At 39.2% G+C, this 18,570-nt stretch overlaps 1 protein-coding gene across 1 annotated transcript in view; it reads right to left on the bottom strand.

Annotated features, from left to right (window-relative positions):
- ABCA1 (ATP binding cassette subfamily A member 1) overlaps positions 1-18,570 on the bottom strand; it is a 160,278-nt gene that overhangs the window by 112,792 nt on the left and 28,916 nt on the right. Inside the window, 2 exon segments of the mRNA XM_020995438.2 lie at positions 114-255; positions 7,669-7,762. Of these exon segments, the coding sequence (XP_020851097.1) occupies positions 114-255; positions 7,669-7,762 (236 nt within the window).

The following is an 18,570-nucleotide window of genomic DNA, read 5'->3' as shown; positions in this document are numbered from 1 at the left end:
TTTGTCCAAGTATAGCCATTCAATATTCCTCTGGAGTAATATAATTCTCATTTTCTGGGGGATGTTCTCAACTGACCAGTTGAGAAAGGAAAACAATATAATCTAATACTCACATGGACTTGTCGAAGTTTCCAACAACACCAGGAGATTCACCAGGGGTTGGATAGCGGAAACAGGGGTTGTTGGCATTGCAGATAATTCCCTGAATCCAAGAAAGTGTTCCTGCAGATGGCATAGCTTTGTTTGGAAAGTGGCCTGTTGAAGTAAGGGAGAGAAAAAACCACAATGGGAAATGTCCTTTGGAGTCCTCATGATCATCTCCTGCTATTCCCCAATATGAACTCTTTTTTTCTTCTGATCCAATCACTCATGTCCTCCCCACAACACACTGTGTCCTTCCCATGATCAGGTCATACTGCTACACACACCTTGAAATTTCTCCCCCTTCTCCTTTTTATCAATTCAAATAGCCATGGAAGTCATAAACTCTGAAATGGAAATCTGCCTCAAAGGGAATTCAGAGATCATCTAGGCTAGGCATTGTTAAACTCTGTACCCCATTGGCACCCCTTCTTTTGAAGCCTCTGGACCTCTTTCCAGAATTAGGTTTTTAAATGGCATAAAATTTAATACACAGGATGACAAAAGAAACCAACTAAATTAAAACAGTTATCAATATATATATGTATATGTTAATATAAATGTATGTAGACATGTATATATACATATGTGTATACACACAAGCTTACAGATGCTAGATTAAGAATCCTTGATATAGACCAATCTTACCTCTTACTATTTATGTAACCTCTTGGGAAAATTACCTAACCTCTCTCAGTTTCAGTTTCCTCACCTGTAAAATGAAGAGGTTGGTCCAGATAGTGGTGAAGGTACCTTCCAACTCTAAACCTTTAATCTTATGACTTTTCCATATATACAAATCAGAAATCTGAATTCCAGAGAGCTGATCATTTATTTGCCCAAGGCCACACAGGTTATTAGGGGAATAGACAAGGCTAGAAGCCAAGTTTCCTCACTCCATCCCCCACCCCAAGTACTCTTTCCCTTACATGATGTCTACTCCCTTTCAAAGTCAACTTTGTCTCATTTTCTCCAAATTCCCACCCCCAATCCACACTGATCCTTCCCTTACCTGTGCTCCTATATAGCTCCTACATAGCACTTACAGTGTGAACCACACAATGATGTTGACAACTTATATCTGTACCACATCTCAGTTACTGAGGACTTTCATCTACATTCTCTTACTGAATTCCCCTGGATGAGGAAATTGAAGCCCTCATGTAGTCAGTTTCGCTATGCTGCCTTTCTTATAATGATTATATGGGATCACAGAATTTTGGAGCTTGAAGGGACCTCAGAGATTTTCTAGTTTAGAGATGATTAAACAGAGGCACAAGTTACTTCCTCAAGGTTGTTTTAGAGAGGGATGACCACAATTAATAGGTTATCTCCAAATATCACTGTAAAGAAACTACATGCAAACACTGCATTTGAGAATTCAAAATGGAAGAAGTCTGATGTAGGCACAACTACCATGCTGAAACCCCCCATTTCCAAGTTTTACACCAGTTCCCAATGGCTATGCTTATGCAATGGATTAATATGCTCTATTCTACAGCCCTAACTCAGGCAGGGTGACCACAGCTTTGCTCCTAGGCACTGAAAGTTAGAAGGCACTGACACAGCTTTCAGTTCTCTGTCAGCACAGAAACAACTGACCTTATCACTTCATTAGCAAGAATAATGAGTTAAAATAGGAAGCTACCAGACAGTTCCCTTCCTCCTCCAGTGAGTTATTCCCTGGTCTGCAGGGAGCAGGGGGGGGTGAGACATCCCTCCCCACCAACACTGGAGGACTATTTTATACCATTTGCCCTGGGCCCTTTTATGTATTACTTGGTGTTAAGTACAAAATTTGCTAGTGATATCTCTGCTCTATGTATTTAGATTAACCTACACTAAAGTCAAAAAGCATTTATTCAGCATCTACCATATTGCTAAGTGCTGGGGATGAAAAGAAAGACAAAAAGACCTCCCCAATTTGGAGGAATTTACACAGGACAACGAAGGAAACAACACATAAACAACTATGTGCAAGCAAGACATACACAAAATAAATTGGAGATAATCAACGCAGGAAGACACCAGCATTAAGGGAGATCAGAAAAGGCTTCTTGCAGAAGACAGGACGTTAGCTGGGGCTTGAAGGAAGCTCGCCAAGCCAGAAAGTGCAGTAGAGGAGGGAGAGCATTCCAGGCATAGGGGGCATGCTGATGAAACTGTCCAGAATCAGGAGATGGAGTGTCTTGTACAAGGAAGAACGAGGAGGCCGGTGTCACTGAATTGTGTAAATAAGGGTGAATGAATGAGGTGTGAGAAAACTGGAAAGGTAGGAGAAGGCCACCCAGGTCATGAAGGGTTATGAATCCACAAATATATTTACATCTGAGGTGACCAGAAGTCCTGGGAGTTTAATGAATAGTGGGATGACATGGTCAGGCCTATACTTTAGGAATATTAATTTGACAGCTGAGTGGAGGATAGTGTGGGAGCAATTTAATTTAGGGAGCCTTATTAGCTTTTATTCTTCACCAAAAGCACCGAAGCCCCAGAATGTTTGAATTTGACAACTACTATAATGTTATTCAGGGTAGAAATTAAATAAAAGAATTCCTCCAAAACTGAATAATTTCCAAATAAAGAGAAACATCTAGGCCCAAATAATGAATGAGAGGATTACCCCCACATAGAATCATTAATTCCTTCCATGAAAACAAGGCATTGGAACAAAACATTATTACTGGGGCAGTCAGTTCCTTAAGAACAATGGTATAAATGGGTGATTAGCCAAATGATGTCAGAGCAGGGCTTTGTGATTTCGAAGGTGAGGTTTGGTTATGCATTGTTAACAATGTTATTAGGTAACAATGTTGGCTGAGAAAACCTAATACAGGTTATGGCTATAAATACCCACATGGACCAGAAGTAATAAATGGCTTTTTCAGCTGTTTCACTATCTGTCAAAGGGGGTGACTAATTTCATTAGAGATCAGACTGGTTTAAAAAATAATAATAAATCCACTAATTGGTGAATATTCTCTACTTATATGTAAGGCAGTCCTTAGGTGGTTATGTAAGGGTTCATGCTGTTTCAAGGCTTTTTGGTCTCCTGAACAACACAGCAAGTTACATTAATATGAACTTGTCACAAAACCAAAACATGAAGAGAGTTAAGAAGCCTTCAGGTAAATTTGCAGATGACACATTTTAACAAGTTATAAGGAAGTAAGAAATGTTCTGTATAGACCCCTGGCCCTTTAAGATCCTGACCTTCCCATGACATGTCACGGTGCCAATGTCCAAGACAGAATTCTAGGCTGCATGGAATCATGTGACAGATCACATTCTTAGATTCTTCATTCATTTAACAAATACTGATGAAGTATTACGTGGGGTAGTAGAATTTGGAATCAGAGGGTTTACATTTATTTAAACTCTACCTCTGCCATTTAGTGCCTGTGTAATTTTGGACAAAATGCACAATTAGCCACAATTTCAACAATATAATGAATGGGCTAAACAAGACCATCCCAAAGGTCCCCATTAGATGTTTTGAGGAATACAAAGTTATATACATTATCAAAAAAAGTACAAGGTAGTGTATGGTATCAAGTAAATGGTACAAATTATAGCTACACAAGTGAAAAAAATCATAAACAGAAAATCCCTACCTACCTTTTACAGCCTGCTTAATAAGCATTAGGACAAAGCACTGGTCAAGTCTATGGGCCAAGCCAATCAGTCCAGTTTAGAGGGCAAGACTGTCATCTTTCAGAACTTATTAAAAATATAGGGATAATGCCTATCCAGCCTTTTTTTTTTTTGTCAACTTCTTTTCTTCCTCCATCTTTTCATCCCTACCTAATTCCCTAAAGTTAAATGGTCCCCACCATGGAAAACCTGTGAGATCTGAAATACTTCTGCTCCTGGATATGGGTTTATTTGAGATGGATAATCACTTTGCTTCCTGCTTAATTTGCATTCTATCATTTTGTCTCTCTTCTCTGCAAAATGATCCCCTGCCATCCCATGCTGCCCCCCTGAAGAAAGATAGCACCCAAACCATGTATGAGCAAAGACCTGATTGTTAGGAGACCCCCATGATCTTTCATTCCAACAGGGATTTAGTCGAGTTGAACATTGACTTGGGTCAACTGCTTAATCTCCACATAATCATGATGTTAAAGGAAAACCAAACAAGAAATCTAACTGAGGTCAGCTGCCCCTGATCAGAAGATTTAGATAGCCTGAACTGATATTTTGCCTACCAAGAAACTGGTTGCATCAAACTATGAAAGGGCCCAAGCTGGGCACCAAGAGTCTCACGCAACACTAAGAAGGAGGTCCCTGGGGGAAGTCAACCAACTTCTCTAACTGGTAAAGCAGGACTCTTAATACATTCCCTAATACAGTGGCATAGGGACTTGGTGCGAGGGAGCCCTGGATTTAAATTCTACCTGAGACACTAAATGTGCAATCCCAAGCAAATCACTTTGTTGCGGTCTGAGACGCTGTGACCCCTCAAAGACTGAAGTACATGACAGGGTGGTCTGGAATGAATTCACAGACTCAAGCATTCTTAAGTCAAGTTGGCAAAAAGTTTATTGTTACACTTTTCAGTGGGCAAGGATTCCTAAGGATCCTGCAACTTTAGAGTGGTACAGTTAAAGTTTATATAGGATAAAATAAAATAAAATAAAACATATGCCAAATATGCTAACTAGGTGATTCAGGGTGGGATTAGGGAGTGGTTAAGGAGTGGTCAGTTTTTAAAAGAACATGCACTTCTTGTACCTACCACACAGGTGTTTTACCCAGAGCTCACTGGGAAAAGCCCACAAGGGGGGCCACACCAAGGAGGTGTGGTTTTTAGGCCTTCTACGTCACTAAGTTAACGAGAGTTCAGGGGTAACTGAGAGTTGTCCAGTCTGCCACCAATCAATGTCTTGTTTGACGAGATGGATGTAGTGAGTATACATAAGTCTTAAGTCTAGAATACAGTTAATAAGGAGCCCAGGACATAGATAATGAGGTAGGGCAGTAGTATAGATAGTCCAGTGGGTAAGAATGTCTTTATGACCCAGTGCAAAGCCAGTTCAAACTAATAATTCCTTCAGGTGCTGTTTGTAACTGCACCAAGGAGAGAGATAAGGGTCCTGCTGGGGCCCACTCCTGAGTAATTGCTAGGCACAGTGTCCTTGGGCTGAGGAAAAATTGTCAGGGACAGTGTTTCTGAGGCTAGGGAGAAACTGGGGTCCAAGTATAAGCACCCCAACCCAGGCACCCAGGCACCTCATCAACTTTACCTCTCTGGGTCTGTTTCCAAATTTGTAAAATGAGGATAACAGAAATCTGCCTCACAGGGCTGCTGTTAGGATGAAATGGAAAAATGCAAGTAAAGCACTTTGTAAACCTTAAAAGGCGATTTAAATGTGAGCTAATAATGGTTTCCGATGAAAATAACAGCTCACATTTACATAGCAGTTCAAAATTTGCCAAGTGCTTTCTTCCCAAACATCCTGAGGGATAAGTAGTGTTACCATTACTATCTTGGTTTTACACATGAAGAAACTGAGTATCTAAGGCAAGTTTTGAACCCAGATCTCTCCAGACTCCAAGTTTAGCCTTCTTCCTACTATTCCATGAAACTTCTGAATTAATATCTACTGCCCATGAGCCATTCTATACAGTGAGATCATAGGACACAGAAAAGTCATATATGAACCCTTTATGTTACTGGCTCAAATAAAGAAATTTTTTTATAGAGAGTTGTTTAATTTAACTCAGGGGGACCCAGAAAGCAACATGCACTTAGCAAGACTCACCCTAGTTCACAACACTGCCCACCCACCCACCCCATAGGGGTATCTCTGACTAAACCAGATGAGATGGTAAGTAAACCTCACTGTTTGCATGGATCAAAAAAGTATTATTTCTCTCCCACAAAAAATTATTTAATGTTTCAGTATTTCATAGAGGGTGTGGCTAGCTAAGTTGGTTAAAACATGGGGGCAGCTAGATGGCATAGTGAATACAGCACTGGGCCTGGAGTCAGGAAGACCTAAATTCAAATCTGGCCTCTGACCATTTTCTAGCTGTGTGACCCTGGGCAAGTCACTTCACCCTGTCTGCCTCAGTTTCCTCATCTGCAAAACGACTGGAGAAAGAAATGGCAAACCACTCAGTCATGACTGAACAGCAATAAATTTCAAGGAGGGTGTGTGGCTAGTTAAATTGGTTAAAATGTGTCACTAATTAATGAGGCCAAGGTCATAGGTTTGGTCAGTTAATGAACCAATTAACCTTACTTTATTCCATGACCACATCCTATACCCCAACCCTCAGCCACCTATTAAATGTGTATCCCTGGATCGCACAGATTGAGAGACAATGGATTGATTCTCCAGAATAGTCCACTACTAAAAAAAAAAACAACCCAAATCATATAGACTCCTGATAGTTCTACAATCTTCATAAACAAAGGATGAGTTATCCTTTCCTCCCACCCCACCCCCTAGCAATGAGTTTCTCTATCTCAACCAGGCTGAAAATGCAGAGGCTATTACAAGCACATTGTCACTGCTGATTAGCACAGAAATTTTGATTTACTCCGTTTTCCAACCTGGGTGAGTTTACCCTTTCTAGTGTAGCCTGGAGGGCCTCTGCTCCCAAGGAATCACCAAATTGATGTCGGACCCAGTGCAGACACCTGACCAGCTTTTAGCCTTATGCAAACTCAGAGCTCCCAAACTCAGCCTCCCCCAGGGTCAGGGATTACAGGCGTGTGCCACCACGCCTAGCTATCATCTTCCTTTTAGAAAAGAAGTTTGTATTATGGCAGATTTGCATGGGAGCCAACAGGGGAACATCCTTTGTTGTGGTTAAGTATGTTTTAAATGATGGTAAGACAAAACTGCCTACTTGAAATTTGAGCTTTAACACCTCAATTAAGCAGCATTATCTTATATCCCAATCATCAGAGTATAGTCTTGCTTTCAATGTCACCACCCAAACACTGCTATTTTCCTTTCCACTGAATTTAGGAAATCATATTTAGGAGAATGTTTCTATATCTTTTATATAGAGATTAGAAATATCTGATTTTTGCCATTTGTCATCAGAATCAAATGAAGATTGAAAGGTCAATCCCATCGCACAGATTGCGTTTCATGTGTCTAAGTGGGGAGAGATGGACTTCCTATTTAAATGTTCGTCCTTTCAGCCAGAATATTTCTACAGCATTAATGAATGATCTTCTCTTGGCCAATGCAAACAGGGATGATCCAGCAGTGATAGAGTGGGATTAACATACTTTATAAGCAACAGCAGAGGTCAGAAGTGAACTCAAGTGGGAATTTGATCTCCTAAACTGTGCTCTTTGAGATTTTTTTTTTGGTGACCCTAGTTTTCACCTTTAATTCTATGGCAGTGGCTTTCTAACTAAGCTCTCCTAGAAACAATTCAGTCCCTATGTAATAAGATTTCTCATTTTTACCAACTAAACATGAATTAGCCGCCCTCTATAATAAGAATTCTAATTTTATAGCAGGCATGAATTCAAAGGAGGGTAAGGAGGGTACTCACATTCATGTTGTTCATAGGGTGGATAGCTGAGTCGTACAGAAATCAGTATGAAGAAGATAAATAGAGGCCAGGCCACTTCAAGCAATAACTGACACTGAAAAATGGGAAAAGACAGGGTATTAATGTTTTTTAAATCTTTAAAGATATTTCATGTATCCCTTTTGTCTTTACATCAATCATTTCTGAGAAAAATGCAAAAAATAAAATAAACTTCTCCCCCTCTAGATTGAACCTCCCTACCTTGTGACAAAGAAAAACAATTATGTTCATATAGCATGTTTTTTTCAGCCATTCCCCAATTCATGGAACCTCACCTTATTTCTAGTTTTTTGCTATCACAAAGTACATCTATAAATATTACAGCACATAGGAGACCTTCAGCCCTCACGCCCCAATCTCTGACATCCTTGGCTATTTCTCACTGTCGGCTACATGGACAGGCAATTTAATCACTTGCACAACTCCCAAATGATATCCAAATGGGTGGACAAATTCATAGTTACACTGATTGTACATTAGTGTCCTTTTCTTCCCACAGATCCTCCAACACTGACTATTTCCATTTCTTATCATTTTTGCCAATTGGCAAGACATAAAGTAACATCTCAGGGTTGTTTTCAATTGACACTGGTTTACAACTAGCAATATGGAGGACATATTCTCATATGGTCAGTAATAGCTTCAATTCTTCCTTTGAAAACTGTTTGTATCCTTTGACAACTTAATTATCCAGGACATTAATATCTGAAAAAACAAAACAGTTTTTTCTATAGCCCACAACAAAGTAAAGTCAGGAGCTGGACTAAGCTAAAGGAGTACCAGTGGAGAAAACTGCTCCAAACACAACTGAGATGCCCGCGTAGTGCCTCACTGATTTCTGATCATCCGTGGTAAGGGGGGAATAATTGATGTCCACAAGATATAGCATGTGCACCTGAAGTTCTTGCATAATCTGAAAGCCCTTCATCATGGAGAGTAGTTTCAATCAGGCCTAGGGACAAGCCCAAAGAAGGGTTTGAGGACTCCTTGTACCTATCACAGCCTACAAGGTGCTGGACCATTGTATACATCAGCAAGCAAAACAAAAACAAAACAAAAGACAAAAAGCTGGATTAAATGAAACATGGAGATCATCCTTCCCTAACCTACTAGAGCTCTTTCAAGCAAACCTGTGGTCAAAATTGCTAAAATGAAAGCAAAAGGAATAATTTACTTAAATCACTAATACTAGCTATCATGTCCCATGAGGCTCTCTTGAATTCAGCCTATCATCACTAATCCTGGAAAGGCAGAGTGGAAAGACTCTGGAATCAGAAGAACTGGGCTCAAATACTGCCACCATTATTTACTAGCAGTGTGACCTTGGGTAAGTCACACTTTACATGTCAATAACCTCATCTGTAAAATGAAGAAGCTGTACTAGATGGTATTTAAGTGACTGCCTACTTCTAAATTTGATCCTCCAGACTTCATCATTTGTATGAAAATGATCTATTGTCTTAGACTCTATGGACCCATCACAGCTATGGGTTTCTTTAGGTTAGTGGTAACTAAAAATGTAGTTAAGAGCCATAAAACTATGAGTACCACTGATTTCAAATTTTTAAAAGCCTTTGACAAAGTCCACATCAAAGCCTGTTTAAAAACTACTATTGTGGAACCAGAGAGAATAATTTTATCACAGAAAGCTTAGATGAACAGAAATAAGGACTGGATAAAGTGGTGGCAATGTGTCTTCATTTCTGAACAAATAAGTGCTGATAGTGGAGTCCCCTTGAGATTGGTGCTGGGATTGGTCTTCTAAAACATTTTTATTAATGATACAGAAGAAGAATTATACAGCAAAATCTCCAAGTTTAAAGATGACAGATACTAAGATTTTCTAGGGATTAAGTGAAACACTGTGTGTGGTGTGTGTGTGTGTGTGTGTATACACATATACATATACACATATATATACATATACATACACATATATATATACATATACATACATACACATATCTATATATGTATATATCCTTGCAAACCTTAAAACACTATATAAACCAGAGGTTCTAGGATCCATTATCTTGGGTTTTTTAAAAATATTTTGATAACCATTTCAACATGCTATAATTGGTTTCCCCTGTAATCCTATGTATTTTATTTTATACATTTAAAGATATTATTCTGAGAAGTCCATAGACTTTACTAGACTACCAAAGGCGTCTAGGATACAAAAATGTCATTAACCTCTGATACAAATGCTAACTATTATTGATATTATTATTATTAAATGTCAAGTTTATTGGGATAAAATGTATAAAGACTATACCAAACTATGATCTCATAAGGCAACAGAGCAGAACACGAACTCTAATGTGGATGAAATGAAAAGTAATACATTTAGGGGAAAACAATCCTATGGTTAAACAGTAGTAATAATAATAATAATAACATAATTCTAATTATTATAACTACAACTAGCATTCATATAATGCTTAATATCTGCCAGACACTATGTTTTTTATAATTATCATCTCATTTGATCTTCACAACAACCCTGGGAAGTAGGTTCTATTATTATCCTCATAGATGAGGAAACTGAGGCAAACTAAGGTTCGGGATGTGCCCAAGATCATTTATCTAGTAAGTGTCTGACGCTAGATTTGAACTCAGGTCTTTACTGACTTCAGGCCAATACTGCATCCACTGCACCTCATATTGCAAGCACTGAGCCTTCATTCATGACCTGAAAAGAGGAGTCTGAGTTATTACTGACAGCTCTCAAAAAAAGGGTCTCGTTTCCTCAAGAAAAAGGATTACTTTCCTCAAGAAAGTATTAGACACCTGGAAACAAAATGACAGTATATCTAACTCTACCCAAAGTAACACAAACAGTTCTGATTTGCACACTTGAAGGGTTGTGATTCTGGAAAACATACCAAGTACTCTGGACAATACCCATTATCCTTGAAAAGTTTGGGCTGGCTTCACCTAGAAAAGCTCATTCACACATGAAAACAAAAAGTGCTGGAGAGAGTTTCATCCTTCCTGATGGCCACACCCCTCCTCTCTCCTTTTTTCTTTTTTTAAGCATTTATTTAATAAACCACATTGGAATTGCCTTGATTCCCAAAAAGAAGACCTTTTAAACTGCCTGGTGCTAGGATACACTGTATGCTTTTCAGCATTCTTCATAATGCTTTGCATGGGGGGGGGGCACATGATAGGCATTCAGCACCTACTTGTTATTGACAATTAAAACTAGGATCCCAAGGGAATTGAACTGAAACTACCTGGTCTGGCGTGTCTGAATCAGATACAGCCAAGTGAGGAGAATGAATTCTTGGAAAGCCAATTAAAAGTAGGCCTCTCCTTTAGTCATCAAAGATAGTTTCCTTTCTTCTATCTTCCTCCTGTACAAGATACCAACACTGGGTATAAGAGAGAGCAGGGGAAAGTGGAAGACTCTCTGATACTGGAGGAAGGAGAGATCTGGGTCTCTGTTCCAACTCTTGACACCTCCTAGGTAACTTTGAATAAGTCATTGAAACACTAGGCCTGTTTCCTCACCTATAAAATGGGGCTAATAACAGTTTCACTACCTACCTCACTGAGCTGCTCTGAAGAAAGTGCTTTGTAATTCTTAGAGCACTGTATAAATGTGGGTTATTATCATGAACTGGAGAATTTGGCCAAAAACCTTTAAAAAGGTAGAATGCAAACATACTTGGAGGTAGCTATCTAGACAGATTTAAATCAAGGGTTGGAAACCTGGGGTCCATGGACCTCCAGAGAGTCTATAGATAGATTTCAGATAGTCCATGAATTTGGATGGAAAAATATATCTTTATTTCTATATAACTGGTTTCTTCTGAAAACCTTTATATTTTATTTAACATATTTAAAGATATTTTTCCTAGAAGAGACCCACAGGCTTCATCAGACTGTCAAAAGAGGGTCCATGACCCAAAGAAATGTTTTTTTAAAAACCCTATTCTAAAGGTCAAGCTATCACCTACTCCTTGGCATTCTTGGGAGACCCAGAAAAGAAGGGAATACCTCCAAACAGAATATTTTTCTGAGTGCAAAGTTTTAGAGGGAGAATTTTTCCTTTCTTAAAGTTTTACTGAGCTATTGGGAACTTATACTACTCAACTTTTAAATGGGAAAACAAGAAAAGGCTAGTCTTTATAGTCATTCAACCAACTGGTGCTGACTAAAATTAGGATTTTAGATTCATCCAAACTGATTCCATGGCCTCAGGTAATTTACAGCTTTAGGGCTTTTCATAAATCTCCCCTATTTTCAGCCCTACAGCTTGGGACCACTGCTTAGCTTGCCTCTACTGCTGACAGACTCTGCACAGCATCGGAAAAATTTTGCCTCCCAAAGCTCTTTCTCACTGAACATAATGTCCTCTGCCAAATGCAGGTCACAAGAGTTAAGATCTGTATCTGAAACAAGTTAGAATCCAAGTCACCATGTCTGCCTGAATCCTGAGCCTCTAAAATTAGCTATCAACATTCAACATATAAGACTAGTTCCGTGAGAGGGAAAGTCTAGGTATTTATTTTTCAAAAAGCATCCCTCAAAATATGTGTTTGTTTTCTGTAAGAAGGGCTATTCTAGATCTTTTTCATCATCAAGATTTTCCATCTCTCAGTAAAATTCCTAAGTAAAGAACCATTATTCCTAAACTACTTTTTTTAATCAAGGTTAAAAAAAAATCCATATAAGCAAATTAGGAAAAGACTACAAGCCTTCTTTTCATAAACCTTTAATACCACTTTCATGTATACCCCACTTTAAATTTTAATTATTGGAGAAGGAGGCATGTGCAGGATAGAGGGAAGAGAGGAAAAATAGGGAATAAAAAGGTTCTTTTCAAAAGATATCCCCATCAGAATCATCACCAAGGCTAAACAGGAGGTTTGGAGACAGACCACACACTTTACATTTTCCCTACGTGTCTACTAGTTCTGTGTATACACAAACCTGTTTTTCAGATCTCTGACCAAGAATTTATCACACTTAGACTGAAAGGAAATATGATGGTGCCCTGTTAACATCGCCCAAATTCAAGCCCACTAATTTTTAATAGGAAAAGAAAACCAAAACTTTGTTTTCTCAACCACAGATTACCACTCTAATTCTAACCAGCTACTTAAACGTATGAGGTGATACAAAATGGGATTCGGATAGTGAGTAGGATTAGTTCAATGTAAATTAATCTCCACTAGTGGAAAAAGTATCCAATGTTGATGTCCTACTGATGGTAGGGGTTAATAGTCATCTTCATATGTGAAGAGAAGTGAATATTATATATACATAAGCACATACATGCTATGCTAACTTAATTCACTTGTTTATAAATTCATAAATGTGGGATTTCTGAAAAACAATCCAAGTTTCCTGGTAGTTGCCTAAGCCACCAAAAATTCCACTCAGTGAAAAGTAATTTTTTAAAAATCATCAACATAAGCTACAGGCAAGTTTCTAGAAGTAATCAAATCACTGAAAGTCCTTTTGGAGTTGTAAGGAATCTTAGAGAACACCTGGTCCTTCACTTTACAGGGAGGAAACTGAGACTTAATGGCTCTGTCTCCAAGGCAGCTAGTGACAAAGCCAGGATTCTGGTTTCCTCATTCCTTCTCCAGTGCTCTTTCCACCACCCCGATTTGGTGGCTTAATGTGTAGTTTCAAAAAGAAATACAGCATATAAAAATGGACCACAGATCACACAGTCTTCCAACGCATCCCTTCCTTCTGTGTTTATTATAGCCTTTAATTCAGTTGTTTGTCAATAAAGCATGCTGAGAACAGAAAAATCACGAAATCTCAGGAGTTAGAATCTATAAGCATGGTGCAGGAGAAAAAGGGCTGGATTTAAAATCAGCGGACCTGAGTTCAGATGCCTACTCCTATGACCTTGAGCAGATCACATTAGTGACATTCAGTTCCTTATTTGTAGAATAAGAGCATTGCATTAGAACTAGATGACCAGCAAGGCCACTTCCAGATCTAAATTTATGATCCAATGGTTAAAAATCCATTCTATAACGTATCTGACAAGTGGTTACCTAAACTTTGGCTGAAGACTGCCAATAAGAAAGAACCCTGTATCTCCCTAGATAACTCATTCTATAACTCTGTGTGGAAGTTTTCCTTATGTAAAAACAGAAGCCACCTCTTCACAATTTCCACCCAGTGCTGCTAATTCTGCCCTCTGGGGCAGAGAAGGATAAAACAAATCCCTCCTTCCATAGGAATACTTCAAATACTTGTTACTTCTTAAATACTTAGAAAAGTTGCGCCATTTATCAGCTTTATGGACAAAGGCGTCCTTTCCACCAGGAGGATCACAACTCCCCCACGCCTTGGTAGTCACTCTTCATCTTATATAGCCAAAAAAACCATCTTTTTGGTCAGCCTTTTGATCATAATGAGCTTCTGTATTTAGCTGGGCTTCTTCTCAGATGACAGATACACAATCCATCACCACATGCCTACTTTAAGGCTTTGCAGCTTAATTGACATCCAACATAACTTGAACTCCAAAGATGGATCCAGGCTCACCTCCATGCCAGCATGAGGTATAAGATAATTTAATAAAGGTAGTCTAATAAAGAAAAATCACAGGGGCCAGCTAGCTGGCACAGTGGATAGAGCACCAGCCCTGGATTCAGGAGGACCTGAGTTCAAATCCAGCCTCAGACACATAACACTTACTAGCTGTGTGACCCTGGGCAAGTCATTTAACCCCATTGCCTAAAATAACAACAACACCACACACACAAAAAAAATCAGAATTGTGACTCAGAACTCATTTTTATAGGCACCATCACTTCTGAATCCATTTTTTAAGCCTTTCTTAATAAAGAAAGTAGAAAAGAGAATGCAGAAAGAACTACTTGGTCTAATTTAAGCAAAAAAAAAAGGTACTAGCTGTCCATGTGCTATGCCTACTAATAAAATAGTTTACTTTTATATTGTACTTTAGGTAGAGCATTTATTTAGTCCTTACTATATGCAGGGCACTGGGTTAAGTGCTGGGGATACAAAACAAGCAATCATGATAATCCCTACCTTTAAGGAGCTTATATTCTAATGAAGGAAGATAGCGCATAATAGGAGAGAAAATATAATTTCCTCAACACTATTCTATAGATGAGGAAAAATAATCACATTTATATAGTGTTTAAACTACTTTTCTTATAACATCCCTATGATGTAGGTAGTACAAGCATTATTAGTCCTATTTTACAGATAAAGAAAAAAAATGACTCACGTTTACATAATGCTTAAAGATTTGCAAAACACTTTGCTCACAACCCTCCATCCCCATGGATAGTACTTTTATTGTTATTATCTCAATCTCAAAGAGGTAGTAAGGCATAGTAGATCACGAGAGGGTCTCAAAGCCAGGAAGACTCAGGTTTAAGTCCTATATCTGACACATACTAGCTCCCAAACACAAACACTCCCAAAACACTGGTTTCCTGATTCCTTCTCCAGTGTTCTTTCTACCACCTCTTAAGTTACCAACCAGCATTGGCAAGAGGGAGTTTCCTCCCCAGCTAAGGAGCTCCCCAGACCAGCAGTTCTCAAAGTGTGGTCTGAAGACCACTAGGGGTTCCTGAGTCTCTTTCAGGAGATCCTCGAGGTCAAAACTATTTTCATAATAACACTGAGACATTTTAATTTCTGATCAGGTAGATATAAATAGATAGAACCCAAATAAACAATAATTTTTAAAAGTGTAAAGGGGTGGGGCAGCTGGGTGGCTCAGCGGATAGAGCACAGGCCCTGGATTCAGGAGAACCTGAGTTCAAATCTGGCCTCAAACACATAATACTTACTAGCTAGCTGTGTGACCCTGGGCAAGTCACTTAACCCCATTGCCTACCCCCCAAAAAAAAAAGTGTAAGGGGGTTATGAGACCAATAAGTTGTAGAACCACTACTTTGGCCCTATGAAATCACAGATTTAGTCTCAGTCCCTATCCTTAATGTAATTTCAATGATGGAGAAACTATAATTCAGTAATTAAATGACTTGCTCATGGCTAGATAGCTAATAAATGTCAGGATATGAACCTGGAGCTTTGCTGACACCAAGTACAGAACTTTCTATGATATGCCACAATGCTTCTTAATTCCTATCCCAGGGGTGGGGAACCTGCAACCTCGAGGCCACATGTGACCCTCTAGGTACTCAAGTGTGGCCCTTTCATGACAATCAAAAGTATATTCAGTCCTCAAAATTCACACCCTTTTTTCTGCCTAAAAACAGAAAGTAGATCTGACCACTCTAACTAAAGCCATATCTATGTTTAATAGCTTCCACCCACACATGAGAGCAATTACTCTGGACCTAAACTGAGCTTTGCACCCAAATTTCACAATTGCAATTGCAATGCACTGTTTTTCCTTAAAAGGGGGTTAGGAGGAAGACAAGAAACCGAAACCTCTACTTATCAATGATTCCCCTTGCGTGCTCAGGAGGGAGAACAGTAACGTTCCTGGAAGAAACCCATACCTGAACAATAAACCTGACCTTGGTGAAATGGAAAAGATTCTGATTTTGGATTCAAAAGCTTGAGGTTCAAATTCCAGCTCTGACACTAATTATCTGAGCAATTCTGAGCAAGTATTCTCCCCTCTCTGGGTCTCAGTTTCTACATCTGTAAAATGAAGAGGTTGGACTATATATAAAATCCTGAAGGTCCCTTTCAGGTCCAAACTCCTACAAGGGAAACAAAAGTGGCATGGCTAGCATACTACTCAGGGCTTTTTAATTGAATATCCTTCTCCTCCTGGCACCATAGCTCATGGCTCATATAATAATCATTATTAGCAGGTTACTAAGCCTTGGGGAAGAAAGCAGAAGAAAGTAATTAAAGTCTTCCTACAGAGACCTTCACTGAAAGGTAACTAATGAACCATTAAAACAATTACAAACCTTCTATCTGTCTGAAAGGGCCCACTACAAATAGGCAGAGTTGACCATGCCCGGGTGAGCTAATGAAACAGCTCAGAGATACCCCAGAAGATTCACATAGTACAAGAAATGCAAGCCAATTATCCTTTCTTCCTGACTGCATTCAAGAACTGAGAGGCCATGAGTCGTTGCTAGCACTCATGAGGTCAAGTAGTTAACCACCTTCAACCCAAGGACAACTTGGTTCACCCAGGTCCACTAGGTGAACAGTCAATAAATATTTATTAAGCGCCATTATATGACAAGGACTGTTCTAATCAGTGATGATACAAAGAGAGGCAAAAGACAGTCCCTGTACTCAAGGAGCTCACAGACCAAATAGAGGGGACAAGCAAGCAACCATGTACAGATGCGATATATGCTAGATAAATTACAAATGAACAACAGGGAGAAGGAACTAGAATTAAGGAGGAATCATGAAAAGCTTCCTGTAGAAGGTGGACTTAAGGTTGAATTTGAAGAAAGCCAGTGAAAATGGCCAGAGTTGAAAGACTGAATGTCTTGTTTGAAGAACAGCATGGAGGCCAATGTCAATGGACCGAAGAGTTCATGGGGAGTGGGTAGGAGAGCGAGGTATAAAAAACTGTAAAGGCAGAAGAGAGGCAGGTTATGAGGGTCTTCTAATGACAAAAAAAAGATGTTATATTTGATCCTGGAGGTGACAGGGAGTCATTGGAGTTTATTAACTGGTCAATAAACTGTACCTTAGGAACACTGTTTTGGCAGATCTTCAGATCTAGGCCTTCATGTTAACAAACTGATTTTCTCAGTCATAAAGACTGCCAACCTATTGATAATTTAATAGATAAGTTTTTAGGGAGTTGACTAAAGCTCAGAGACTAAGTGACTTGCTTTGTGGTCACTATTAAGCATCTCTCCCTAAATCAGAACCCAAATATTCCTGACTCCAAAACCAGTATTCTATACATTATAAGGTATAATGAAAAGAAAGAATTGAAACATCTCATTTAAGTCCCCCAACAGTCAATCAAATCAACAAGCATTTATTTAGTAACTACAAGGTCCTAGGGCCTATTCTAGGACGAGAGATACAAATACAAAAGTAAGACAGTTCTTACCCTCAGGAATATAAGTTCTCCTTCATCTGACAGAGGAGGAAACTGAGGCCCAACAATGTGGATTCACTTGGAAAAGATTCAACCAAAACCCAAGTCTCCTGTCCCTTTCCATTACACCATGATGTTTCAGCTCTTTCAAAAAATGTCACTCCATATACACAAGCCTACAAAAACATCCCCTCTATAATAAGGCCACTATTAAGCTAAGAAAAGAGAAGTTCTATTTGCTAGGCTAGTGGAGAATGGAGACACTGGAAGATAAGATTTCTTCCTCTTCCACTCCTTCATTAACTCTAAGCAATTGTTTCCCTGTGACTGGGTGTTCTCCATATTCTTTGTTCCCTGGTGAAAAAGGCCTGGGCCTGGGAGTTAAAAGAGGTTTGGAAAGTCAACTCTGGGAGCAGCTAGGTGGTACAGTGGATAGATCACCAGCCTTGGAGTCAGGAGGACCCGAGTTCAAATTTGACCTCACACACTTGACACTTACTAGCTGTGTGACCCTGGGCAAGCCACTTAACCCCATTGTCTAGCCCCCCCCAAAAAAAAGTCAACTTTGCTACTGATTTTCTGCATTCCCTTGATCAGGTTGGTAACTTCCCTGTACCTAAATTTTATCATCTAAAAATTCAGGAGACTAGATTAGATGGTAAAATGAGGGGATCCCTCCTGGGAACCAGTCTAATATTCCATGATATTGCAGGAGCACTGTAGCTTGACATTGCTTTGTGGAAGATTAAAATGGCAGCACTATCTTACTAGGGTAAGAACAGGTCACCAGATGGATGCTGCCCCCTTACACAGACTTGACAAAAAGCTTGTTCCTATGGTTATTGAGC

Source organism: Phascolarctos cinereus, unplaced genomic scaffold, assembly GCF_003287225.1.
Source record: "Phascolarctos cinereus isolate Bilbo 61053 unplaced genomic scaffold, phaCin_HiC Scaffold_4;HRSCAF=312, whole genome shotgun sequence".
In the NCBI taxonomy this organism is placed as follows: Eukaryota; Metazoa; Chordata; class Mammalia; order Diprotodontia; family Phascolarctidae; genus Phascolarctos; species Phascolarctos cinereus.
This window is presented reverse-complemented; position numbering and strand designations above follow the sequence as displayed.